The sequence below is a fragment of the Fistularia commersonii genome, chromosome 19, assembly GCF_037954325.1.
Source record: "Fistularia commersonii isolate RoL2024-O1a breed Wild chromosome 19, RoL_Fcom_v1.0, whole genome shotgun sequence".
In the NCBI taxonomy this organism is placed as follows: Eukaryota; Metazoa; Chordata; class Actinopteri; order Syngnathiformes; family Fistulariidae; genus Fistularia; species Fistularia commersonii.
Window position 1 is genome coordinate 1,091,605 of NC_141302.1, and position 25,883 is coordinate 1,117,487.

Consider the following 25,883-nt stretch of genomic DNA (forward strand, 5'->3'; position numbering starts at 1 on the left):
TTATTTATGTATTTTACCCATATGATTGTTTTATTGATGTGCTTTTTGAATAATATGTTTTAATGATATTGCTGATGTTTTTTGTGCCTCCTTTATCATTGTTATCATAGCTTTTTGGTGATTTATCCACATTTCCCTTCAAATATTATTGTTCTTGATTTATTTTCACACTTTTTTGCTGAATATCACCAAAATTAGTGTAAAGTTCTATTTTGATTTTCATCTGAAAAAGTCAAAAAACATGTTTTTTTTCATTTCAACTTTTTTTAAATGAAAAATTTTGAATTCACTTGCTTTACAAATTTGAATGTCTTTTTTTTAAAACAATTCCAATTACATCACTTGTTGACTTTGCATGTGTAATCGAATTGAATTGAATTTATTTATATTTAGTTTCGAGTATGTTTTATTTTATTTTATTTTATTTTATTTTATTTTATTTTATTTTATTTTATTTTATTTTATTTTATTTTATCCGGGTACTTGCCACCCTGTAGTTCCTCTCCGGGCCGCTAGGTGGCGACGGTGAGTCACACTCGGGGTTGATGACGTCAGCCACCAGAAGAAAACCGCGATGCGGAAGCAGAGCGGCCTATTCAGCGGCTGAGGCGAGACGACGGCGGACACATGGAGGCAGCTTCTCGCCTTCTGTGGTTCGTCCACTTTTTCGGTAAAGAGAAAGAAACAAAGCAACTTTATTCTTTATAGATTTATAGTTGACTATCGGAAATGGCGGCGCCACCGTTTAGAGGTTTCTCGATTTTCCGCCGACATCGCGAGCCACACGGGGCCGCCTGAGAACGGTCATCACTTTGAAGTAGTTAACGTCTTTTTTGTTTTTTTTTCAATGCAATTTAGCACTGAATCGGGGTCAAATTGACCACATATTCGTTTGTAAACTAGTAAAAGTGACTTATAATAAAAGTAAACGATGGACGCCGTAAATCGGTTCGGTGTAGTTGCACGTGACATGCTAACCGTTCCGGTCAAACCGTTCTCCTTGCTTTTTTTTTGTTTTTATTTGTTTTATTGTTTTTATCGCAATTATCATAAAAATAATATTATTTTACTTATTATACAATTGATTCTACATATTATTGAAAAATTGCCTTAGGTTTGTGGCAGCGTATCCCTGCTTTTCGACCGGAGACCACGTGGTGCGCAGTCTCCACTAGTTTTATTTTACCGGCTCACTTCTTTATCTATTTAAAAATTGAAGAATTTGACAGTGAAATGAGTAATAAACGATGGCATAACCGGATTTTATTTAAGAATCAATGCATACACAAACTAGTTGGATGTAGTGAAGCATGAGTTAATGTAATTACTTTTTTGATCGAAATTTACTTCTTACTTCTATCCACCTTTTAAACAAGCTGTTTTGCTTAACTGCTGATCCCTTTTTCCTCAGACTTTGACCAAGTGAAGCTGACTCCCTGACCTGATGGCAAGGTGTGTATGACCCTCGTTTGGATGCTGTTTCCTCTTGTTCGCTGTGATGATGTTTTTCCTGCCATTCGTAGTTTCCACCGGAGGTTTAACGACCAAAGACGGCCCAATCCTTCCTTGGATGTCTGAGCGAACCCTGGTCTTATTTGGATGCGGCCCTTTATATGGTTCTGTTCCAAGGTTGCTCTTTCTCTCTTCCAGGTCAACTCCCCGCACACGTCTATCTGGCTGTCTCCATACATGTCGGATGGATGATGACAGTCTGAAATAGGTGTGACCTTGTTTGAAATTAAATGAAGCTCAAAATTTCTGAGGACAACCACAGAAGCTACAAATGCCAATGTGGTTGAGGATTCGCTGTGATGACGTTTTTCCTGCCATTCGTAGTTTCCACCGGAGGTCTGACGACCAAAGACGGCACAATCCTTCCTTGGATGTCTGAGCGAACCCTGGCTTTCTGTGCTTGGTCATCTTGTGCTGTTCCAAGCTAACATTCTTGCTACTTGTTCCCTCTCAGGTGAGCCATGATGATAACCATCCTCAGGGAAGACAGTTGTGGCGATGCCTCAGAGGCCTTGTAAGTATTGTCATTTTCTGAAAGTGGATATTTTGTGAAGGAATTCATTTGGAACAACAGTCTCCAAGTATCTGCTGTACATAGATGCTGCTTCCTCTTGTTCGCTGTGATGATGTTTTTCCTGCCATTCGTAGTTTCCACCGGAGGTCTAACGACCAAAGACGGCCCAATCCTTCCTTGGATGTCTGAGCGAACCCTGCTCTTCTGTTGTTGATCATCTTGTGCTGTTCCTCGCTAACTTTCTTGCCACTTGTTCCTTTCAGATGTGCGGAGGCCGTCCTCAGGGACGATGAACAACCTCCGTGACATTGTAAGTGTCTTGATCTAGACTTTCTGAGAAAGGTCAGGGTTTAGCTCGAACTATACACCGGGAACCAGAATCCTTACAGACACTGAAGAGTTCGCTGTGATGATGTTTTTCCTGCCATTCGTAGTTTCCACCGGAGGTCTAACGACCAAAGACGGCACAATCCTTCCTTGGATGTCTGAGCGAACCCCGCTCTAAATCTGATTTTGACTGTTTTTGCTACTCTGTTCTAAGTCTTCCATCTGTCTTCAGGTGAACATCTTGTGAGCCTCACCACCTTACAGGACTTCTTACCAGGTGAGGCAGGTACCTATTTACTAGGCCTTTGGGGGTGTCGCTGTGATGACGTTCTTCCTGCCATTCGTAGTTTCCACCGGAGGTTTAACGACCAAAGACGGCACAATCCTTCCTTGGATGTCTGAGCGAACCCTGGTCTTCTCTGCTTGTGACTTGTTGCTTTTCTGCGCTAAATCTTCCATCCGTCTTCAGGTGAACCCTGGTACCAGTCGTCTTGAGGTGACCTTCAAGAACTTACCAGGACCTAACCAGGTGAGGCAGGTACCTTTTTTATAGGCTTTTGGGGGGAGGTGGTCGCTGTGATGACGTTTTTCCTGCCATTCGTAGTTTCCACCGGAGGTTTAACAACCAAAGACGGCACAATCCTTCCTTGGATGTCTGAGCGAAGCGCTCTGCTTTCTGGGCGTCCTCGTCTCCTTTTCCCTCCGCTGACATGTTTGTCCACCTGCAGGTCAGAGGTCAAGGGGAACCTCATCAAGGAACCATCTGGAAAAAGACGAAGAAGTGTGAAGGGATTCAAACTTTTAATAAACGTGACCTGTCCTAAAACCTCACTGGTGCACGTTGCTTTTATTTTTTCCACCAAACACGAACTGATAATTTCCCTTCCCGATCCCTTTCCTCTGCCGTTCCCAGTCGGTCTATAATTAGCGGCGGCCGCTGGGCAAAGCGCAGCTGCCACTTCTGTCCCTCCACAGCGGCTACCTCCACCGGAAGCGGCCGGTGGAGGTATATTATTCCCGCTGCAGCGGCTACTGAACACCGGCAGACTCGCCGCCGTTCCCCGGCTTCACATGCTCTGAGAAGCCGGCAATGGGCCAGGTAAGCGCGGCTGCCGCGGCCGGTGTTTACCGTTATGCTACCGGTGAGCTAACTCCCCAGCTAGCATGCTAACTCCCCAGCTAGCATAAGCCGCATCGCTAGCAAGGTAACTCTCCATCTAGCATAACCCGCATCGCTAACATGCTAAATCCCTAGCTAGCATATCCTTATCGCTAGCATGCTAACTCCATAGCGTAGCTTAAGCCGGGTCGCTAGCAGGCTAAGCGGTAAGCTAGTGGCGCTGTCGCTGGGGCTCAGACGTGGCACTTATTCCGAAGAGTCTGGAGGGAATTAAGTGAAAGAAGCACTCGTTTGGCGTTTTATTTATTTCCGTTATTGTGATGAACGAAGTGACCGAGATCTGCCGGTCCGCTGAGACCCAACCTAGCTATTTGTGACCGTTTCAGGACGAGCTGCTGAGGATGAACCCGAGGGAGAGCTGGAGGTGAGGCACGCCGGCACGGACAAGGTTCCACAGAAATACAAAATAAATCCTTTTTGTTTCAATTTTTTGAACGATAGAACAGTCCGGGTTAGGATAAACCTGCACTACTTAGCTTTCTCGACCTGCTCGAAACGTTAATTATGCTGGTTTTCATAATCTACCTGAAGCAGTCAATTCACCTGGAATACCTGACAGGTCTTTAAAGTGTCTAAGCTGCAATATTGTCCAATGCATTTATAATTCTCTTTATTTGCAATATCTGCAAGTTTCATGTGGTCTCTTCCATCTGATTTCACTCTATGATAACATACAGGTGTTAAATCACTCATTTCTTGCTGAAATAACCTTTTTTCAACTAAAACAAGATGTTTTCTTTAGGTTTTTTGGAGGATTTTGGCCCCTAAACCTCTATCTTTTTGCAGGATGCAACATGAGCGCCTCCACGCGCGGCACCGGGGCCACGAGGCCATGCACGCCGAGATGGTCCTGATCCTGGTGGCCACGCTGGTGGTGGCCCAGATCGTCCTGGTGCAGTGGAAGCAGAGACATCAGCGCTCCTACAACGTGGGTACACGTATATGTGCAGTGAATACACCCAGACCAAAAACTATAGGCACGAGACGTAAACAATGCAATGAAAATAGTATTAACAGGAAGTTGGAGAATGCAAAGTGAAATGTAAACAGTTTTTTGGAAAGTGTGCAAGTCGAGAAGGTGTTGATCAGGGGTGTTCAATTTTTTGGTGTAAAGAAGTACAGGAACATTAGGAAAATCTTGGAATTTAATGAACAATTATACAAAACATTTCATGAAACACCTCATATTTTCTTAGACAAACATTTACTTTTATCCTTCACATGTTTGCAGTGCAACGGATCCCACTGATCGTACAAAGGCACAACACTTTAACAAGTAATTGGTATTGAAAATATAGTAATGCACTTTAAGATTAAATGAGACTTATAAAGAAAGGGATTTTTAAACCATTTCCACATGTGCATATAAAATCTAAATTGAATCCCTGCCTTCACCTTGCAAATTAAAGAGAGTGCTATTAAATGTATAAAGAATAAAGTGTTCACCTGTAAATGTGTAAACTTCATCCATGAAACATGCAAACACACACAATACATACTGAAAATGTATGGAGTTGCATGAACAGTAGAATTCCAACATACTCTTTAGTAGCGTAGTTGGTGACTAACATTAAATTGCACATTTTCACTAGCAATTAACTAGCTGGCTTTTACCGCTGCTGCACTGATTTCTCTGCGATGGGTGAAAGTGGACGCTGTTTCCTCAGACCTGCCAGTGATTGGTCGATCTTTTCTCTTCTCAGTTTCTTTGCAAGCTGTCATATTTTTTGCTCTGATGAGTCTCGTAGTGGCGCCGTATATTATATTCCTTAAATCCCGAAACTTGTTGCAAACACACCGAGCACAAAGGTTTCCCGTGCGACTCCGTCAATAATAAGGAGGTAGTCCATATTTCTTTACAAATTCTACATTTAAAAAAGAATAATAAGAATAAGAACAACTTTATTTATCCCAAAGGAAATTGTCGTGCCAGAGTTACAAGTAAAAAATAACAATAACAAATAAATAATAATAGAAAATTGTATAAACAGTAAAAAAAAAGGGGGGGAATAAGAAATACAGATAAAACTATAAAATGTCTAAGTAACAAGTCAAGGCTATAAAGTGTCTTAAGGTCTTAAATACTGTGCAATATTCAGAACTGTGCAACATTTCATTTCATAACAGCTACACTACAATTTTTCCTTATCATACTATTGTGCACTCCTTACCTCACTTGTTTACTAAGACACTTTATAGTTTCACTGAGACACTTTATAGTTTATAGTTTAGAACCAGGTGAAAGATAAGGAGTGCACAAGAGTAGGAAAAAATATTGCAGCTGTTATGAAATGAAATATTGCAGTTTTTATTTACTTTTCTCTGTTTTGATAACAACATTTTGGCTAATAAGGGAGTAGCAGGAGGTGGAGAACAAGGTAGAAACATTACAAGCAGCAGGTCGTACATTGATAACATCTGCTAGAAGTGCGCCCCCTAGTGGAGATTTCTTGAATTGCATTTAATTAAAAAATCAAATCCTTGCTTTTAAGCATTTTTTCACTTTCAAATTATTCTGCGAGGCCTGGTTGAACCTCCTTGCTCCGTTTGGTTCACACCCCTGGTGTAGACGGAGGCAGTGAGTCCGAAGCAGAAGTTTGGTGATCTTCTCTGCCTGAACATACAGGCGATAACAGCAACGAAGCTGTAGATCTTAGCTGAGGATCTCAGGTGAAAATGCCAAACCTCAGGAAGTACAGCTGCTGTTGAGGAACGAGGCGAGGTCATCACTAGTGGACGCCCAGGTATCTGGGCTTGGAGATCCTGGAGGTCAGGAGGTGGTTGTCCTCACGCCTCCTGTTGGTCTGCAGCTGGTGACGCTGGTCCAGATGTGGGTCGTCCCGCTCTACTTCACCCTCAAGCTCTACTGGTGGAGGTTCCTGTCCATGTGGGGGACGTTCTCCGTCGTCACCAGCTACGTCATCTTCAGGGCCACCAGGAGGCCTCTGTCCTGCAAGACGCCGAGGTGAGGAACCAGAACTTGCCTGAACACCCTTGGGCTTATCAGCTGATCAGCCAATCCATGGATTTCGTGTGTGTGTGTGTGTGTGTGTGTGTGTGTCAGGATGGTTTACAAGTGGTTCCTCTTGATCTACAAGCTAAGCTACGTGGTCGGCGTCCTCGGGTACCTCGCCATCATGTTCACCATGTTCGGCTTCAACGTATTCTTCAGGTGAACCACTTCCTGTCTCTACTCTTTGTTGGAGAACATCTAAGTTCATCAGTCCGGTCCAGACGGGAACCCGTTTCTCCTCCAATCCTGTTCCCAGGATCAAGGCTGAGGACTCCATGGACGTGGGTGTGGTCCTGCTCTTCTACGGCCTCTACTACGGCGTGATGGGCAGGGACTTCGCCGAGATCTGCTCCGATTACATGGCCTCCACCATCGGGGTGACGTACCAACCTCCACCCGCCTGGTCCCTCCCCGTCGGGCAGGAACTAATACCAAGGAGTGTGTGTTTCAGTTCTACAGCCAAGGCGGGATCCCGGCCCGCAGCCCGAGCACCGACATCTGCGCCGTCTGCGGCCAGAAGATCCTGGTAGAGGTGGAGGAGGAGGGTCTGGTGGAGGACACCTATCAGCTTTCCTGTGGCCACATGTATCACAACTTGTTGGAGTCATTTGACTCGCTAGCAAAGCTCTGCTCCCCCCCTAGATCAGGAAGTGGAACAGTCACACTTGCTGATTGGGCCAAAACCTTTTTTTCCCCTTTCTGATTCTGATGTATCTAAATGTCACCAATAATCAGAAGGTAATGAATAATCAGCCACAGTGGGCGCGGCGTTGGCAAAGGGGAAAAAGATGCAGAAAGGTATTGAAGTTTGTTGTTTGGCCTCGACTACGACTTCAGCTTCCACGAGTTCTGCATCCGGGGCTGGTGCATCGTGGGTAAGAAGCAGACGTGTCCGTATTGCAGCGAGAAGGTGGACCTGAAGAGGATGATGAGCAACCCGTATCCTTTACCCTGTTCACCGCAAGACCTCGTGTACGGTTCCCCAGACGCCCACAAGCATCCCCTTCGACACCTGCAGCAAGACTCGTACACATCCGATGAATGGCCAGTAGGTACCTGCAGGAACATCCACAAGCATCCCCTTAAACATCTCCCACAAGGCTCCTAGACATCCACTGACTGGCCATCAGACATCCACAAGAAGTCCTTCAGACACATGTACAGAGGCCCCTTGACAACCACAAGCATCTCCTCAGACATCCACAAGCAGGCCTTTGGACACCTGTTAAAAGGTGCCTAGACACCCACAAGCATCCTTTCAGACATCCACAAGAAGGCCTCCTTGACATCGACAAGCATCCCCTTAGACATCCACAAGAAGGCCTTAGGACACCTATTAAAAGCCCCCTAGACACCCACAAGCGTACCCTTAGACCTGCACCAGAAGATCCATATACTGTCACACGATGGTCCTTAGACACCCACAAGCATACCTTAGACCTCCTCAAAAAGACTTTTGGAAACATGTAAGAAGGCCCAAGACATCCACAAGAAACCTTTAGTTATCCAGATGACTATTAGACCCCTGCAAGACAATCCTTAGACATCCACAGGCAACCCTTAGACATCCACAAGACACCTGCAAAAACATCCGCAAGTACTTCCATCAAGAGTCATGAGGACTTTGACCCAAAGTGACTAAGAAATGTGATAATCAAACAGGAAGTGTGTAGCTCCTTGACTTCCTGTCAGCTGGGAGAAGACGCACGTCCTGTACGGGCAGCTGCTGGACTGGCTTCGCTACCTGGTGGCCTGGCAACCCATCATCATCGGCATCGTCCACGGCATCAACTTCTCCTTGGGCCTGGAGTAGCTGGAGCTCCTGGTGACACCTGGTGAGGAACGCGGAACTCCGGAGAACTCTGGGAAGGAAAAATGTAGCTTTTTCTTCTTCTTCTCTGATTTGGAATCTCTGCTCCTCCAAAGGAGAGGACAAAAGATCAAATCCAGATGGAGAGACGCTTACAAGAACATTTGACTTGAAAGGGGAAAATACAGTCGCCCTTTTGCAAGACGGACCTTGGATTTATTGGAGCTGCTCCACTTTGTATTTATTAAAGTGTTATTAAACAGAATTAATGCTGGTAAATGAATCAGCAGGCGGAAATCATTTCTAGTAGCAGCAGTTGTAGTCGGAGGGAAGGCATATCGCCCACTTGTATCAGTGATCTGGTTCTTCTGGTCGCCTCTCACCGCTGGGGACCAGAAGCGAGGGTGGGAACGTAGCTTGAACGGTAAATCGAGAGGCGAGTTCCTTCTTTACCGTGACGGGCCTTAGGCGACCTCTGCTCCTCAAGGCCTTAGGCAACCTCATCATCTGCAAATAATTGATGTTTTAGAGCCATTCCTGAGGGGGACAAAGAAAATACCCTATTTTCTGGCGATGTTTTCTGATACATTCTTAAGTATGTCATCGTGTTGATATTAAACAGTAACTGATTAGTCCACATCCTACTCGTCTAGGTTTTTGGATCCTCCGACAGCAATACCAAGAGTGTTATTGAGTTCTTCCAGGTTGCTTGTGGTTGACCCCTTTTTAATACTACAGATAGTCTTAACCTGCGGGCTGTGTTGATGCAAAACCTGTCAGGAGACTTTGGACAAAGGTGCTGAAAATTTGCTTGTGTGCTGCCCATGCTTGTTGACCAAATGAAGGGATGGATCACTTAAGTGAGCATTTACTTGCTTGCCATCCTCTATGTGTGTGAGGTGGAGTTGCAGCAGCCCATCCTGCAAGGAACAGATTGGGCCGAGCAACTGTGAGGACAGGTGGTTTTGTAGTCTTTAAATAGGAATAAATGTCAATGTGTTTTGAAGGAGCAAGACTTGTATTGCAAGTCATCAAAGTTTTGTGCAATATGGGTTCATGCAGTTATGCAAGGTACCCCAACATACATTGGTGTACATTGAGGAGAAGTCAGGAAGTGGAGCTGGAGGTTCTCTTTGGGCGGGAGGAGGATGGATAGCATCAGGAATGAGTCCATCAGAGGGACAGTACGTCTTCAGTTTTGGAGATCAAGTCACATGGAGATGGTTTGGACATGGACAGAGGATGGATGGTGAAAGTCTGGGTCAAAGACTGGTTGGGTTGGAAGGTCTGGAGGAAAACCAGAGGAGGTTTATGGATGGAGTGAAGGAGGACAAGAAGCCAGAAAAGGTTATTGTTATTGTCAAGAAAGTTTTAATTCAAAAAACGAGTCAACACAGAACTATGTTCCTCAATCTTTATTGAGTATCGGAGGACAGGGCGCAATGCCGTCCCGTCCTGCCCGGAGGGTGGGAACAGGGCAGCAGCGTGGGAGGGACGCAACCAGAGAGATAAGCCTTTGGTCGAGCACCATAGTGGAGTCATCATCGGATCACATCTCTGTTTACTTTTATTCTTGTGTACAACTGGCAGGCTGCACTTCAGAGTACCTCCAGGGGCAGGTAAGACTCCTCATCTGTGTTTGATGAAATAAAACTAGCTACAAATGCTCCCCTTCAAATTAAGATCCACAGTTCATTAGCTCATGGTGTCTTTTCTTTCGGCGGCTCCCTGTCTTGCGTCACAAGCGCTGAAGCCCCTCCCCGTCCTCCCCCAGGGAAGAGCTTGTTAGTTGAACACCGGACGGATCTTGATGCTCATGGTCTTGAGCGAGTACCAGCTGCCCTTCCAGTTCATCCACACCATGCCGTCGTCCGTCCCGTGCTTCGCCATCTTGGACGTGTACTCCCCGCCTATGTAGTAGCGCCCATTGGGATTGGCCGAGTGGCAGCGGTTGTACCACCAGCCGCCGCCGTCCTCCCTGGAGCACTGCTTGCTGGGGTCGCCTGGGTTCCTGGCGATAGACGGATCAGAAGGTTAGAAACCAGATGTGCTATCGATCATGATCTGCGCGATCTCTGAAGTCCCCTGATGTTCTCTCAGGCGTGGACATCAACAAGAGGGTTAATCAGACCTTCCATCTCGGACTTGAGTAGGGAGACTGTCAGTGGCACCAAAGTTCTTGCTCTAGAAACTTCTTGTGCTCCATCTCAAACATTGAATTCGCGTTTTCCCTCACAAAAGGTGCTCCGAGGTTCCACGCCTTGGTTTTGGACTCATCTAAGACCGAACGAGGACCGCGGTCAAGACGGCAGATCGTTCCGGGGATCCTACCAGTTGTCGTTGTCGCGGTCGTAGGTGCTGAACATCATGCCGTTGTGGATGGTCATCGTGCGGTTCACCCCAAACAGCTGCAGGGAACCTTCCAGAAGGCCGTTGCCAGCATTGCCTGAGTATTCATCCACCGCCAAGACGAAGTTGGACAATTTCGACTGGACCGTGAACTTCTTGTACCTTGCGGAGACCTGTGGGGGGGTATACCCGTAGTCACGAACTCTTCCGGGTAGCCTGACGTTCCCGGACCCCGGCCTCTGGGGTTTGGGGGTACTCACCTTAGCTCCGGTCCAGTCCTGCATCTCAAATAGAACCTCCGTCTGGCCCGTCTTTGTCAGGTCACTGATGCGGTCCAATCCGAGCCAGTACTCGCCTGTCACATGACCAGACAGAGTGCAATGCCTTTGAAAGACGGACTCAGACTAAAGGTCTGCTGAAGCTTTTGAAAAGGCTACAATTTGAAATCCATTTGAGAACAAGAACGAGAACCAGAACCCACCGGCGGTCTCACAGTGACCCTTGCCGACATCGAAGGCGATGTTCCCGAAGCCGCTGCGGTATGCGTCCCAGCGGCGGCCGAAGTCCACGCTGCCGTCCAGTCGGTTCTGGATGAGGAGCCAACCTGAGGAGGGAGGAGTCAGATTTTATGCAGAAGATACCCTGGTGTACAACATAGGGAGCAGAAGCTGGCCCTTGCCGAAGTCACCGAAGGTCACCTGAGCAAGACATCCTTCCCTGAACTATGTTTTCTGCTCTTGCAAAGTTGTCTCTTAACATATTACCGCCCCCAAAAGGCGTCGTTTGGCCGACAGGTCGGTAGTGCCGAACCCGTGCATGTATGTCGGATCTCTAGGCCTGGCGCTCACCTCCGTTCTCGGTGGTCTGGTCGCAGAAGACCCGGTACGGCATGACGGATGGATCCGTCCGGACCAGGTACATCTGGGACTCCCGCCCTCCTTTTCGGAAAATGTCCTCGCACTCCATCCCTACATGGGGCGTCAAGATACGTCAATGAACACCTCGGTGGATGAAGGTACCTTGTGGACCCGCCTGGATCCCTGCAACCCCTTCGGCCCGGGACTCACCGGACACCACGGGCACCGGGCAGCGGGTCGTGCACGGCTCCGAGCAGCCGTCCATCTGGATCCGGATGGCTTTTTCCAACTTTTGGATCTTCTGGCGGATTCTGTCCAGGACGCCCTGCAGACGCCACAGGTCACATGACTACGCGCTCTAACGTGATTGGACCGTGTCGGAAAGTGTCCCGCCCCTCCCGCCAGAACCCTCAGCTGCGGGGAATCTGAAGTCCAAACTTAAACCAAACGTCTAAAATGACCTCACTAAATAAGATAAAATGTAAAAAAAAATATAATATAATTAAAATAGACTAACTAGGGAGCAAGGAAAGATAGAAACCCAAATAGATAAAAATTTAAGAATAAATTCAATGTAATAATAATAGATAAAAATGAAGAGATAGGCTAAAATTAAATTGATTTAAATGACATTTAATTGAACTGAAATGAAAAATGAAATTGAACACAATAAAAAAGACCAAGTTTAAAATAGAATAAAAAAATCAGAGCGAAATGAGACAAAGTGATAAAATATTAAAAAAGATTAAATTGAATAAAATTAGCTAAAAATGCAAATATTCAAGAAATTCGATTCCAGCTGCCAAGAAAAGTTTTTGAGAAATAATCAGCGAAAATAATCTTATTAAATAATAATAAGATTTAATAATAATCTTATTTAATAAGATTAAATTGAATAAAATTAGCTAAAAATGCAAATGTTCAAGAATTTCGAGCCAAGAAAAGTTTTTGAGAAATAATCAGCAAAAATAATCTCATTAAATAATAATAAGATTTAATAAATATCTTTTTAAATAAGATTAAATTGAATGAAATTAGCTGAAAATGCAAATATTTGAGAAATTCGAGTCCAGTTACCAAGAAAAGTTTTTTGGAAAATAATCAGCAAAAATAATCTTATTAAATATAATAAAACTTAATAATAATCTTATTAAATAATACTAAAACTTAATAATAATCGTATTAAATAATAATAAGATTTAATAAAAATCTTTTTAAATAAGATTAAATTGAATAAAATTAGCTAAAAATGCAAATATTCGAGAAATTCGAGTCCAGTTGCCAGGAAAAGTTTTTGAGAAATAATCAGCAAAAATAATCTTATTAAATAATAATAACATTTAATAATAATCTTATTAAATAAGATTAAATTGAATAAAATTAGCTGAAAATGCAAATATTCGAGAAAAGAAAAGCCAAGAAATGTTTTTGAGAAATAATCGGAAAAAATAATCTTATTAAATAATAATAAAACTTAATAATAATCTTATTAAATAATAATAAGATTTAACAATAATCTTATTAAATAATAATAAAACTTAATAATAATCTAATTGAATAAGATTAAATTGAATAAAATTAGCTGAAAATGCAAATATCCGAGAAAAGAAAAGCCAAGAAAAGTTTTTGAGAAATAATCTAAAAAAATAATCTTATCAAATAAAAATCTAACATAATAACCGGCGCCCCTTGGCCGTCCTCACCTGCATCACCCTCATGTTGGAGGGGAAGAAGGTGTCCACCATCTCCTTGATGTAGTTGTGCTGATCTTCCACCCGGCCGTTGTACTGACCCATCACGTTTACGTTTCCTGCCGGCGACAGAGAAGGAAGTCTTCAGAAAGACCCGGAACCTTCTGTTTGTCCCAGAAAAAGGGTGGACGTCGCTCACCGTCCTCCACGCGCTGACGTTCTCGCAGGGAGTTGTGCATGTGGTTGACCCTGGTGTAGATGCTGTTGGACGACTCCGACAGCTTCGCCACCTGCGGCTTCAGATCCCGAACAATCTGCAGGGCGAGAAGACGAGATGGTGAACCTCGTTTACGGCGCCGGCCGAGTCGCGGTCGACGTCGATTCCCGACGTTGACTCACCCCTCTGATGTTGGTCTCCTGCTTCAGGAGCTCCGTCTTCAGGCTGCAGCCGTTTGGACAAAGCACCCCCTGGAGGACACGGGCCAGAACGTGAAGGATCACCACGAGGAACTGGACTCACCGGCCACTTTATTAGGTACACCTGTCCAACTGCTGGTAAACACTTAATTTCACTTAATGGCGGCAACTCAGTGCATTCAGGCATGTAGACGTGGTCAAGACGATCTCCTGCAGTTCAAACTGAGCATCAGTTTGGGGAAGAAAGGTGATTTGAGTGACTTCATTGTCGTTGGTGCCAGAAGGGCTGGTCTGAGTATTTCAGAAACTGCTGATCTACTGGGATTTTCACGCACAACCATCTCTAGGGTTTACAGAGAATGATCCGAAAAAGAAAAAATATCCAGCGAGCGGCAGTTCTGTGGGCGGAAATGCCTTGTCGATGCCAGAGGTCAGAGGAGAATGGCCAGACTGGTTCCAGCTGATAGAAAGGCAACAGTGACTCCAATAACCACCCGTTCCAACCAAGGTAGGCAGAAGAGCATCTCTGAACGCACAGGATGTCCAACTCTGAGGCAGAAGGGCTACAGCAGCAGAAGACCACGCCGAAACTTAGGCTACAATTTGCAAAAGCTCATCGAAATTGGACAATAGAAGATTGGAAAAACGTCGCCCGGTCTGATGAGTCTCGATTTCTGCCGCGATATTCGGACGGTCGGGTCAGAATTTGGCGTCGACAACATGAAAGCATGGATCCGTCCTGCCTTGGATCAACGGTTCAGGCTGGTGGTGGAGGTGTAACGGTGTGGGGAATATTTTCTTGGCACTCTTTGGGCCCCTTGGTACCAATGGAGCATCGTTGCAACGCCACAGCCTACCTGAGTATTGTTGCTGACCACGTCCATCCCTTTATGACCACAATGTACCCAACTTCTGATGGCTACTTTCAGCAGGATAATGCACCGTGTCACAAAGCTGGAATCATCTCAGACTGGTTTCTTGAACATGACAATGAGTTCACTGGACTCAGAAGGCCTCCACAGTCACCAGATCTCAATCCAATAGAGCATCTTTGGGATGTGGTGGAACGGGAGATTGGCATCACGGATGTGGAGCCGACAAATCTGCGCCAACTGTGTGATGCCATCATGTCAATATGGACCAAACTCTCTGAGGAATGCTTCCAGCACCTTGTTGAATCTATGCCACCAAGAATTGAGGCAGTTCTGAAGGCAAAAGGGGTCCAACCCGTTACTAGCATGGTGTACCTAATAAAGTGGCTGGTGAGTGTAGATGACACCCTAAGGCGTTCGGGACCCACCATCTCCTCGGATATGTGCTTGCAGCCGCCGCTGTCGGGCTGCTCCACCTTCACCTCCACCTCCTGGGTAGTGGTGGTGGGGCCGCGACGCCTACCATACCTGGACAAAAGGGAAATTTTGGTGAAATCCCGGCTTTCTGCTTTGGGTTGTTCGCGCTTCAAAGCGAACCCGGGTTCTCCGAAGGTTCTCCGCGGGCTGGGGTTCCCCTACCTGCTGGTACCGATGGCGGAGGGGTTGAAGGATGGGTTGTTGAAACGGTCCCGTCTTCCCGTCATCTGTCGGTGACCTCGAGCGCCGAGCGATCCGGTTGAGTTCTGCGGATGGAAGCGGCACGAAAATGAATCCAATACAAGAGAAGAATCAGGTAAATTGAATCCAAAGAAAGGTGAGAGTCACTCACTCCATCATCAGTAGCCTTCACATCCTGCCAAGAGAAGAAAACAGGAAATAGCTTTGAACATAAGAATTATAACTTTTCCGGATAAAAAATCAGAAGTCTCCATTGCAGAGTTACAGAATTGATCTAAATTCATAAGTGATCCTGTCAAGATCTGTCACACTTTGGGACATCGAAGGGAAAGGGACCTTCCTCCTGCTGGCAGGGCATTCTAGTTTGTAAATCTAAAGTACTTCGGGCCTTGGGAGTAGTACTCGGTGGTACTCGACAGTAGTACACCAAAGTACTCGGTATCCAGGGCTCGGCGGCACCACCTCACCGTAGTGTAGTCGTCATAGTCCAAGGGGTCATGGGCCAAAGTGGTTGCCAAACTCAGAAACATCAACAGCAGCAGCTTCATCTTGCCCGTCTTCTTCTTGCTCTTCTGCGAGCACGACTGCCGAGACGCTATTTAAGCCCCCGGTCCACTCGGCCCACGGACCCGGTCAGCGACCGCCAGGACACGGGCATGCGCCGTTTTCCGGGACGCCCTGAGTCAACCGGCTCCTCCCTCCCGGGGGCCAAGTCCATGTTTGGGTAGACGGACATGTCAACAAGCAGGAGCTTTGAGGGGGTGGACAGGGAGGCACCCTGGAAAAATACCCCTCTGGACCTTTGGAACTTCAATCTGGAGCACTTGAACTACATTTTAGAACTTTTAGAACTTTTTGATCTACATTGAAGAGCAGCAGAGCTTTAAGATAGAAAATTGGGAATATACATTTGGGGACACAAGGTGCTTCATCTAGATCATTAAAGTTCTAAAACTCTAAAATGTGAGCACTTTAAAGTAAAAGCATTACAACTGCAATCCAAAATGTTGAAACTACATTTCCAACGTTGGATCTTTAATCTGAGGTTCAATTCAGGACATCTGGGCAATGATTTGGAACTGTAATCTGGGCCATTCTAGAGCATTAAAAACACGCATCTGAGAGCGTAAGAGGTCTAATCTAGAGTGTTAGAACTACATGTCCAAACTGTAGAACCTTAACGTACACCTCCAGCCACTGGTGACGTTCCTGGGCCTGATCAAGGACAACCATGAGTCAGCTTACAGGAAGGTGGTGGGCGGCCAACAACTCATGACCAATCGTACTCACAACGTGTGCTCTTCTTGCTAAGCTAAGTCGTATTTATCTTCTTTAAAGGTGCTGGACATGCCGAGACAAACCCCTTACATTTGGCGGAGACTCTGATTCCTCATTCGAACTATGTTGGAGTGTGCTGGTCCAGCATATCGGAACTTCAGAATTTAAAGTTTTAAGAAAACTTATTCAGAGCAATGGAACTGCATTCTAGAAGAGTGTTTCCTAACCTTTTTTGCTGCTGCAGCAGGTAGACCCACAGCTTCCTTCACTTCTTGTTGCCATCTAGTGGAAGAGCAGTTCATTGCTCTGCCTGTCACTGCATGCTGCCCCCATAGACAGACCTACCAAGACATGTTATTTGCGTTTTTGGACCAATCAGGTGAAAGTGGACATTTTTCCACGGCACACCTGATGATCTCTCGTGGCATAGTGGTTGGAAACACTGCTCTAGAACATCAGAAATCTACATTTTAGAAGATAAGATGTATAATGTCAGTGTACGTCTTCAGTGGTCAGGGTCATGGCAACTTCTGGTCCAAGTCTTTAAGTGGCAACTGGAGTTGGGTTTCTTCTCTTGTAGATGTTTTCTTTGTCATCTGAGAGGCGCCATCAGGTGTGCCTCTACCTTTACCTGATGCTGTATCTTCCTGTACTCTTGTTTGTTCTCTTCAGTCCCCTCATTATCCCACTTTCCCACTTTGCTAACTGCTTTCTTTGTATGTACTCCCGCACTCCACGACCAAGTCTCCTTACCTACTTTCCTTCCAGACCACACACCAAGTACCTTTCTACCTGTCTCCCTGATCACATTAGCTGTAGTTGTCCGATCATCTGGAAGCTCTCCCTGACCATCAAGAGCCTTTCTCAACGCCTCCCTGAAAACCATGCAACACTCCTCCCTTTTCAGCTTCCCCCACTTTGTCCTCTATATCTTCCTTGTCACCAGAGTCATCTTACAAACCGCCATCCAATGCTGTCTGGCTACACTCTCACCCACCAATACTTTGTGGTGACTGATCTTCTTCAGATGACCTCATCTATACAAGATGTAGTCTACTTTTTTTACTCCTATCGCTGCTCTTAAACGTTACCCTATGTCCTGTCTTTTCTGGAAGATATTATTCTCTGATGCCATTTCCATCCTTTTTGCAAAGTCTACCACCATGTGTTCCTACCCTGGAGACCAAACCTGCCCTTCACTTCTCCATCACGTCTATTGCCTGCACCAACATGTCCACTGAAGTCTGCACCAGTTACCACTCTGTCACCTCTGGGGATATTCTGCATCACTTCACCCAACTTGCTCCAGAATTTCCAGGGTTATTTTTTATTTGCAGTGATAACGAAAGGGGCGCAAGATCATACGTGTCTATAGTGCCCGATTCACAGTCGTATATTCTGAGACAATTGTCTCTGGAGTTGCCAGTAAGTGGATAATAATAGAGTGTATAATCACGTCCTGGTGGGTAGAAGTCGCTCCAGAGATCTATCACCACAGGTTCCAGTTAGTGACTGTTTTTTTAGGCATACATCCCAGAAACTCTTGCAAACATCGAAAGAGGAGCATGACATGATTGGAACAAGGAAGAGATTCTGAACCAAATGTCTTTTTACCGTCTCTTGCTTCCAATGTTGAGGCATGTTCTGCACAAGGAATCTTTTCCCTTTCCCGGAAGTTGTTGTTGGACGCACACAGTTAGCAATGGTGTTGCCACTCAGGCTCACATTTGAACATGCTTTCCCTTTTTCTGGGGCACACAGCGCCACAAACTTTAATCAGTGGTTGTTTGGCTGATTCTTCAAGCTCTTGTGCCACCATAGCAGCCTCGCTTCCTAATTTGGCTTTTGTGTTGTGACACCCTGCTTCTTCTGAACTCTTCTCCCTTGTTTTGTATCAAAATGCTTGGATCTGTTGTGAAACTTCGTTTCATAGTGCCCTTCTATGTTGTATTATTTCATGACGGCCACACTGTCGTCGCCTCAGCTTTGCCCTTTACGCCTGCAAACACTTTGGCTCTTGTCAACACCTTGTTTTCAAAGTCCATTTTTGGGGGGAGGGGCATGAGACTACCAGGCGTGAGACCACCAGTAAGACTACAAGTCCCAAAATGCACTTGCAGTGCATTTTGGGACTTGTAGTCTTACACTGGTGCGTGCATACCGGCTCTGATAGTTTTTAGATATCATCCCCATGGGCCAAAGATTATTCATTCCCTGGCCAGATGTGTTTGACACACCTGTTCTAGAACATTATGAATAAAGAAGCCAATCAAGACATCGGGAAACTCTTTGACCAGAGCCTCAGAGAGGTCAGTGCCGCGCTGCTGGCTCGGCATAGCAGTCAAGTAAGGACTTTTGGGGAAGTTCTAGTCCTGGGTCTTCCAGCACGGCATTCTGCCTCGATATCATCTGGCCTCTGCTTGTCCATGATGTCTGCACCGCATCGGTGGAGCCAGTGGAATTAGCTTATAACACCCTGCAGCTTGTGGTCTCCCGGACCAGAGAGGCACTCGAGGCTTAAAGGAACCCAAAGGGCTCAGAGGCCTTTCTTGAGGTCCACAGCAGAAGCCACACTTAGGCATCTGAGGGAAATCTTTGATCAGATAGTGGAAAACCTACATTTTAAGATGAAAACCTGAATTTCACATGGAACTTGGAGTGGATGGTGAAACCTGGATTTAAAGAGACAACCTGGATTTAAGATAATACCGGCACTGAAGGTGAAATCCAGGAATAAAGACGAGAACCTGGAATTAAACTGAAACTTGGGATTTAAGGTAAAATCCTGGATTTAAGATGAAAACCTGGATTTTAGGTGAAACTAAAGGAAGACCGGCTCCGTCCTGGGTGTTGAACTGGACTCCTCGGTGTCGGCATCATCTTCTTCAGGAAGGTCTACAAACACTTTCATTCACCTTCTTCTCCGTCTCGCTCATCTTCTCCTTGAGCTTCTCGCATGTGTCGTCCATTTCTTGACCAAACAAACTGCCAGCAGGAGGCAATATAATATCACATTTAAATGGCTCCATTCCATCTGACGCCATGTGCTGTTTTGCCACTTTTATGGTTTTTATTATTTCTTTTTAATCTGCATTTTGTGTATGTGTCTGCATAGTGTCCTTGAGTGTCGAGAAAGGTGCCTTAAATAATATGTTTTATGATAATATAACTAGAAGTTTTGCATTTGTTGGAGACATCTAATGTTAATTTAATGATAAGCCCAATGAGTCTCTGGGCTTCTTCACTCCTTGTCCTCCAGAACCATCCGGTTCAGCTCCACGTCCTCAAACTGGGTCAGCACTTCCAGTTGGAGTGCCCAGAACGTCTGGTATCCAGCAGGTGGCGTCGCCGCCATGTCCACGTGCTGTAGATTGACCCTGGGCGCGTGTCCAGGGGACGGGAACGCTGCCCTCCTCCGCTCCCTGGACAGCCGGTCCACCTCGGTCTCCAGCTCCTGGTAGGCCAAGGTGTCCGCGGAGAATGGCTGAGACCAGCGGCAGGAACCCCGGCACGCTCGCAGCTTGATGTCCAGGTCCACCTGGGGACGGAAAGCCCACGGACAAGAAGTCAGGATAGGGGACAGGAAGCCATGGAAGCAAGAAGTCTGGAGGACAGGGAGTCCGGTTGAAAGAAGACAGGAAGTCATGAAGGCAGTAAGTTTCAAAGTATGGAGACTGGAAGTCTGGAGGACGGGAAGGTGAGAAAGCGGGAGGACAGGAAGTCAGTGAACAGGAAATCACAAAGACATACAGGTATGTCAACTCCAGAGAAGGGCAGGAAGTGAGGCCGTGAACTGCAGGGGAAGAAGCCAAACGGTACCATTTGAATCGGCCTATCGGGAGGCGAGTGTCCTCACCTCGATGCGTAGCAGGTCCTGGATCTGCTTCCGCACTCGTACCTTCAGGTCCTCCAGCCGCTGCCGCAGACTCTCCGCCTTCTCCCGGGCGCCGGAAAGGAGGCGCGACAGCCGGCTGGTGAGCTCAACCCACCTCTGCTCGGATGCTGGAGAAGAGATGCGACGTTACCTCTGGCGGTAGCGCCTGCTAAGAACACCTCTGCTTCTTACCGTGTCTGCCGATCACTTCCTTGCGGGTCCGCCGGTACAGGAAGTGGACTCCGCCCAGCGAGCGCTCGCCTGCCTCACGATGCCTCCCCATCGCCTCGCACACCTTCCCCAGCCTCCTGTCGGCTTCCGCCGCCGCCCGCTCCATCAGTCCGAGGAGCCTGCATCCCGACGGACACCTGGACCCCTGCAGGTGAGCAACGGCAAGCTCAGAGTAGCGGAGAACCTGAGTGACCCGAAAGGGATGCGTCGGTTCCTACCCAATCGTCGTCGGAACACAGGGGTGATCTGTCAACCGCCGGACACGACCGTCCAACGGAGCTGCTGCGGCGCCAGCCGTCATACCTCCGGCCGTCATACCTCCGGATGTCATGCCTCCGGATGTGATGCCTCCGGATGTCTTGCCTACGACTGTCTTGCCTCCGGCCGTCTTGCCTCCGCCTGGAACACACTGTGGGTCAGAGCAGAGGATGGGGTCAAAGGTCAGCATACTCTTTCTTTGGAACGCGGGATCTCAAATCAATCAATAGTATCGACTAGTTACAGGTTTAAGTGATCCGTCAGGATTGCAGTTCAACGGAAAGCTGACTGTTGTTGTTGGAGGAAAACAACGAAAGTTAGCTTTGAGTTGTTTCTTTTTGTGCCTAAGCTAGTACATCTATAGGGTATAGATGTTAGCCAGTCATTGTTCATCCTGCACTCAGGGTCCCCTATGACGGTGGTCATTGGACAAGAGGCGGGGAACTCCTGGACCAATCACAGGACCACGGATGGAGACACACTGCTATTAATTTGCTAATTTAGAGACATACCGCCGTCCTTCACAAGACATTTAGTCGCGTGAAGCACGACTTCACACCAAGTTCAAGCATCTGGACAATGTCTCCACTGAACCTCCTGCATGGGTTTGGACTTTGCCAGGAAACCCAAGCAGACACGGCGAGAACATGATGACTCCACACAGGAAGGGATCCAACTCTATATGAACATGTATGCTTTTGTTAGCTGATGCTACTTTAGCTCACATTTTTCTCCTGTTTTTTTTATATAAACCTTCATTGAAAGGGTTACAAGCCACTGGATGCTACCTTCCAGGGCTGCGCAAATAACCTCCTGCGCGTCCCCTGGAAGACCTCCAGGTCTACCTGGACAGCAGTGGAATCTTCAGCCCAAAACTTTTCCATGGTTCTTTTAAATTTGGCAACGTATAACAGTGAGTCGTCTGCGAAGGGTTTGGTCGCGTGCGAATCCACGGCTAGCACAACACAACGTGAAGGTGTAAAAGTGTATAAACATGTTAATTACATAAATTTATTGATTATATGATTAAGGAGTTGCATTATTTGTTTTTCTCTAAGGGTACTTCTGTGGTCCAGGGGGCAATGGCTGTGCTCGCTGAACCCGTGAAATCATCAGCACAGGACAACTGCTAGGGTGAACAGTTTAGATCTTTATTGACAGAGCAAAAGTCCCGCTTTCTGGAAACACCCGATCGCAGCAGCTGGATGGAGGCGTTTACAAAAGCAGGTCAGTGGAATTTACATAGACAGGAAAGCACACTGCTCAAATATTTGTGAACTCTGGACTATGAGCAGTAGAACATTGGATTCTTTGGTACTCTCTATTTTCCCCCCGGCCTTCCGGTTCCACCACCAATGGGTAGTTCTGGTTTGGACTGAAAACTGTTGGACCGCAAGGCTAAAAGGTAGCTGGCCGGATCAACATCCTCACTTTTTTGAGGCGTTTGGGTTTCTGCGCCCGAGGTGCCCACAGTACACCCTGCCGGTCCTGCAACAGGGTCTGTTGATCGGGGTTGCTCCCCTACCTGCCGGTACTGATGCGGGAGGGGTTGTAGGATGGGTTGTTGAAACGGTCCCGTCTTCGTGTCATCTGTCGGTGACCTTGAGCGCCGAGCGATCCGGTTGAGTTCTGCGAATGGAAGCGGCACGAAAATGAATCCAATACAAGAGAAGAATCAGGTAAATTGAATCCAAAGAAAGGTGAGAGTCACTCACTCCATCATCAGTAGCCTTCACATCCTGCCAAGAGAAGAAAACAGGAAATAGTTTTGAACATAAGAATCATAACTTTTCCGGATAAAAAATCAGAAGTCTCCATTGCAGAGTTACAGAATTGATCTAAATTCATAAGTGATCCTGTCAAGATCTGTCGCACTTTGGGACATCAAAGGGAAAGGGACCTTCCTCCTGCTGGAAGGGCATTCTAGTTTGTAAATCTAAAGTACTTCGGGCCTTGGGAGTAGTACTCGGTGGTACTCGACAGTAGTACACCAAAGTACTCGGTATCCAGGGCTCGGTGGCACCACCTCACCGTAGTGTAGTCGTCATAGTCCAAGGGGTCATGGGCCAAAGTGGTTGCCAAACTCAGAAACAACAACAACAACAGCAGCAGCTTCATCTTGCCCGTCTTCTTTTTGCTCTTCTGCGAGCACGACTGCCGAGACGCTATTTAAGCCCCCGGTCCACTCGGCCCACGGACCCGGTCAGCGACCGCCAGGACACGGGCATGTGCCGTTTTCCGGGACGCCCTGAGTCAACCGGCTCCTCCCTCCCGGGGGCCAAGTCCATGTTTGGGTAGACGGACATGTCAACAAGCAGGAGCTTTGAGGGGGTGGACAGGGAGGCACCCTGGAAAAATACCCCTCTGGACCTTTGGAACTTCAATCTGGAGCACTTGAACTACATTTTAGAACTTTTAGAACTTTTTGATCTACATTGAAGAGCAGCAGAGCTTTAAGATAGAAAATTGGGAATATACATTTGGGGACACAAGGTGCTTCATCTAGATCATTAAAGTTCTAAAACTCTAAAATGTGAGCACTTTAAAGTAAAAGCATTACAACTGCAATCCAAAATGTTGAAACTACATTTCCAACGTTGGATCTTTAATCTGAGGTTCAATTCAGGACATCTGGCCAATGTTTTGGAACTGTAATCTGGGCCATTCTAGAGCATTAAAAACACGCATCTGAGAGTGTAAGAGGTCTAATCTAGAGTGTTAGAACTACATGTCCAAACTGTAGAACCTTAACGTACACCTCCAGCCACTGGTGACGTTCCTGGGCCTGATCAAGGACAACCATGAGTCAGCTTACAGGAAGGTGGTGGGCGGCCAACAACTCATGACCAATCGTACTCACAACGTGTGCTCTTCTTGCTAAGCTAAGTCGTATTTATCTTCTTTAAAGGTGCTGGACATGCCGAGACAAACCCCTTACATTTGGCGGAGACTCTGATTCCTCATTCGAACTATGTTGGAGTGTGCTGGTCCAGCATATCGGAACTTCAGAATTTAAAGTTTTAAGAAAACTTTTATTCAGAGCAATGGAACTGCATTCTAGAAGAGTGTTTCCTAACCTTTTTTGCTGCTGCAGCAGGTAGACCCACAGCTTCCTTCACTTCTTGTTGCCATCTAGTGGAAGAGCAGTTCATTGCTCTGCCTGTCACTGCATGCTGCCCCCATAGACAGACCTACCAAGACATGTTATTTGCGTTTTTGGACCAATCAGGTGAAAGTGGACATTTTTCCACGGCACACCTGATGATCTCTCGTGGCATAGTGGTTGGAAACACTGCTCTAGAACATCAGAAATCTACATTTTAGAAGATAAGATGTATAATGTCAGTGTACGTCTTCAGTGGTCAGGGTCATGGCAACTTCTGGTCCAAGTCTTTAAGTGGCAACTGGAGTTGGGTTTCTTCTCTTGTAGATGTTTTCTTTGTCATCTGAGAGGCGCCATCAGTTGTGCCTCTACCTTTACCTGATGCTGTATCTTCCTGTACTCTTGTTTGTTCTCTTCAGTCCCCTCATTATCCCACTTTCCCACTTTGCTAACTGCTTTCTTTGTATGTACTCCCGCACTCCACGACCAAGTCTCCTTACCTACTTTCCTTCCAGACCACACACCAAGTACCTTTCTACCTGTCTCCCTGATCACATTAGCTGTAGTTGTCTGATCATCTGGAAGCTCTCCCTGACCATCAGGAGCCTTTCTCAACGCCTCCCTGAAAACCATGCAACACTCCTCCCTTTTCAGCTTCCACCACTTTGTCCTCTAGATCTTCCTTGTCACCAGAGTCATCTTACAAACCGCCATCCAATGCTGTCTGGCTACACTCTCACCCACCAATACTTTGTGGTAACTGATCTTCTTCAGATGACCTCATCTATACAAGATGTAGTCTACTTTTGTATTCCTATCGCTGCTCTTAAACGTTACCCTATGTCCTGTCTTTTCTGGAAGATATTATTCTCTGATGCCATTTCAATCCTTTTTGCAAAGTCTACCACCATGTGTTCCTACCCTGGAGACCAAACCTGCCCTTCACTTCTCCATCACGTCTATTGCCTGCACCAACATGTCCACTGAAGTCTGCACCAGTTACCACTCTGTCACCTCTGGGGATATTCTGCATCACTTCACCCAACTTGCTCCAGAATTTCCAGGATTATTTTTTATTTGCAGTGATAACGAAAGGGGCGCAAGATCATACGTGTCTATAGTGCCCGATTCACAGTCGTACATTCTGAGACAATTGTCTCTGGAGTTGCCAGTAAGTGGATAATAATAGAGTGTATAATCACGTCCTGGTGGGTAGAAGTCGCTCCAGAGATCTATCACCACAGGTTCCAGTTAGTGACTGTTTTTTTAGGCATACATCCCAGAAACTCTTGCAAACATCGAAAGAGGAGCATGACATGATTGGAACAAGGAAAAGATTCTGAACCAAATGTCTTTTTACCGTCTCTTGCTTCCAATGTTGAGGCATGTTCTGCACAAGGAATCTTTTCCCTTTCCCGGAAGTTGTTGTTGGACGCACACAGTTAGCAATGGTGTTGCCACTCAGGCTCACATTTGAACATGCTTTCCCTTTTTCTGGGGCACACAGCGTCACAAACTTTAATCAGTGGTTGTTTGGCTGATTCTTCAAGCTCTTGTGCCACCATAGTGGCCTCGCTTCCTGATTTGGCTTTTGTGTTGTGACACCCTGCTTCTTCTGAACTCTTCTCCCTTGTTTTGTATCAAAATGCTTGGATCTGTTGTGAAACTTCGTTTCATAGTGCCCTTCTATGTTGTATTATTTCATGACGGCCACACTGTCGTCGCCTCAGCTTTGCCCTTTATGCCTGCAAACACTTTGGCTCTTGTCAACACCTTGTTTTCAAAGTCCATTTTTGGGGGGAGGGGCATGAGACTACCAGGCGTGAGACCACCAGTAAGACTACAAGTCCCAAAATGCACTTGCAGTGCATTTCGGGACTTGTAGTCTTACACTGGTACGTGCATACCGGCTCTGATAG

At 46.4% G+C, this 25,883-nt stretch overlaps 3 protein-coding genes, 2 long non-coding RNA genes and 6 other non-coding genes across 14 annotated transcripts; 8 read left to right on the forward strand and 3 right to left on the reverse strand.

Annotated features, from left to right (window-relative positions):
• Positions 1 to 557: 557 nt before the first annotated feature.
• LOC147223289 (uncharacterized) lies at positions 558 to 3,184 on the forward strand. Of its 3 annotated transcripts, none has more exons than XR_015107601.1 (8): positions 558 to 670; positions 1,412 to 1,452; positions 1,651 to 1,720; positions 1,967 to 2,026; positions 2,290 to 2,336; positions 2,586 to 2,630; positions 2,823 to 2,882; positions 3,082 to 3,184. It is a non-coding gene; the product is annotated as an uncharacterized LOC147223289 (long non-coding RNA). The 3 variants fall into 3 exon arrangements; XR_015107602.1 differs by having other exon boundaries at positions 2,823 to 2,887; positions 3,082 to 3,159; XR_015107603.1 differs by lacking the exon at positions 3,082 to 3,184 and adding an exon at positions 2,958 to 3,003.
• On the forward strand, positions 1,491 to 1,582 carry LOC147223290 (small nucleolar RNA SNORD14). The gene has a single exon (XR_015107659.1). It is a non-coding gene; the product is annotated as a small nucleolar RNA SNORD14 (small nucleolar RNA).
• LOC147223291 (small nucleolar RNA SNORD14) lies at positions 1,804 to 1,895 on the forward strand. The gene has a single exon (XR_015107660.1). It is a non-coding gene; the product is annotated as a small nucleolar RNA SNORD14 (small nucleolar RNA).
• Positions 2,128 to 2,219, forward strand: LOC147223292 (small nucleolar RNA SNORD14). Its single transcript, XR_015107661.1, has one exon. It is a non-coding gene; the product is annotated as a small nucleolar RNA SNORD14 (small nucleolar RNA).
• LOC147223293 (small nucleolar RNA SNORD14) lies at positions 2,428 to 2,519 on the forward strand. Its single transcript, XR_015107653.1, has one exon. It is a non-coding gene; the product is annotated as a small nucleolar RNA SNORD14 (small nucleolar RNA).
• On the forward strand, positions 2,668 to 2,759 carry LOC147223294 (small nucleolar RNA SNORD14). The gene has a single exon (XR_015107646.1). It is a non-coding gene; the product is annotated as a small nucleolar RNA SNORD14 (small nucleolar RNA).
• On the forward strand, positions 2,925 to 3,016 carry LOC147223295 (small nucleolar RNA SNORD14). The gene has a single exon (XR_015107645.1). It is a non-coding gene; the product is annotated as a small nucleolar RNA SNORD14 (small nucleolar RNA).
• Positions 3,185 to 3,282: 98 nt separating the features above from the next.
• Positions 3,283 to 10,335, forward strand: rnf175 (ring finger protein 175). 2 transcript variants are annotated; one of them, XM_086166380.1, is made up of 10 exons: positions 3,283 to 3,452; positions 3,860 to 3,897; positions 4,320 to 4,461; positions 6,344 to 6,498; positions 6,598 to 6,705; positions 6,803 to 6,923; positions 6,998 to 7,131; positions 7,384 to 7,485; positions 8,239 to 8,381; positions 8,473 to 10,335. In XM_086166380.1, the coding sequence occupies exons 1-9, from the start codon at positions 3,444 to 3,446 to the stop codon at positions 8,357 to 8,359; spliced, it is 930 nt and encodes a 309-aa protein (XP_086022506.1). In that variant the 5' UTR covers positions 3,283 to 3,443; the 3' UTR covers positions 8,360 to 8,381; positions 8,473 to 10,335. The 2 variants fall into 2 exon arrangements, with proteins under 2 accessions (XP_086022506.1, XP_086022505.1); XM_086166379.1 differs by having other exon boundaries at positions 8,239 to 10,335.
• Positions 9,757 to 15,838, reverse strand: fgb (fibrinogen beta chain). The gene is made up of 13 exons (XM_086166378.1): positions 15,688 to 15,838; positions 15,372 to 15,395; positions 15,182 to 15,285; positions 14,971 to 15,070; positions 13,653 to 13,721; positions 13,453 to 13,567; positions 13,266 to 13,372; positions 11,773 to 11,887; positions 11,554 to 11,673; positions 11,187 to 11,309; positions 10,966 to 11,060; positions 10,688 to 10,878; positions 9,757 to 10,367 (listed from the first exon to the last, which is right to left on the reverse strand). The coding sequence occupies exons 1-13, from the start codon at positions 15,766 to 15,768 to the stop codon at positions 10,142 to 10,144; spliced, it is 1,470 nt and encodes a 489-aa protein (XP_086022504.1). The 5' UTR covers positions 15,769 to 15,838; the 3' UTR covers positions 9,757 to 10,141.
• Positions 15,839 to 19,546: 3,708 nt separating this feature from the next.
• Positions 19,547 to 21,008, reverse strand: LOC147223298 (uncharacterized). The gene is made up of 4 exons (XM_086166381.1): positions 20,822 to 21,008; positions 20,565 to 20,748; positions 20,355 to 20,500; positions 19,547 to 20,036 (listed from the first exon to the last, which is right to left on the reverse strand). The coding sequence occupies exons 2-4, from the start codon at positions 20,707 to 20,709 to the stop codon at positions 19,740 to 19,742; spliced, it is 588 nt and encodes a 195-aa protein (XP_086022507.1). The 5' UTR covers positions 20,710 to 20,748; positions 20,822 to 21,008; the 3' UTR covers positions 19,547 to 19,739.
• Positions 21,009 to 22,403: 1,395 nt separating this feature from the next.
• Positions 22,404 to 23,007, reverse strand: LOC147223299 (uncharacterized). Its single transcript, XR_015107628.1, has 3 exons — positions 22,893 to 23,007; positions 22,577 to 22,600; positions 22,404 to 22,490 (listed from the first exon to the last, which is right to left on the reverse strand). It is a non-coding gene; the product is annotated as an uncharacterized LOC147223299 (long non-coding RNA).
• Between the last annotated feature and the right edge of the window lie 2,876 nt (positions 23,008 to 25,883).

Bases quoted from the DNA above. Each gene is read 5' to 3' on its own strand.
- LOC147223298 (XM_086166381.1), bottom strand. From the start codon at position 20,709: ATGGAGCGGGCGGCGGCGGAAGCCGACAGGAGGCTGGGGAAGGTGTGC. The intron at 20,501-20,564 runs GTAAGAAGCAGA...TCTCTTCTCCAG, and splicing joins GGAAGTGATCGGCAGACACG to CATCCGAGCAGAGGTGGGTT. The intron at 20,037-20,354 runs GTGAGGACACTC...TTCCGTCCCCAG, and splicing joins AGGACCTGCTACGCATCGAG to GTGGACCTGGACATCAAGCT.
- fgb (XM_086166378.1), bottom strand. From the start codon at position 15,768: ATGAAGCTGCTGCTGTTGATGTTTCTGAGTTTGGCAACCACTTTGGCC. The intron at 15,286-15,371 runs GTGAGTGACTCT...TTCCATCCGCAG, and splicing joins TGAAGGCTACTGATGATGGA to AACTCAACCGGATCGCTCGG. The intron at 13,722-14,970 runs GTGGGTCCCGAA...CGTGTCCTCCAG, and splicing joins AGCACATATCCGAGGAGATG to GGGGTGCTTTGTCCAAACGG.
- rnf175 (XM_086166379.1), top strand. The intron at 6,706-6,802 runs GTGAACCACTTC...TCCTGTTCCCAG, and splicing joins GGCTTCAACGTATTCTTCAG to GATCAAGGCTGAGGACTCCA. The intron at 7,486-8,238 runs GTATCCTTTACC...ACTTCCTGTCAG, and splicing joins AAGAGGATGATGAGCAACCC to CTGGGAGAAGACGCACGTCC.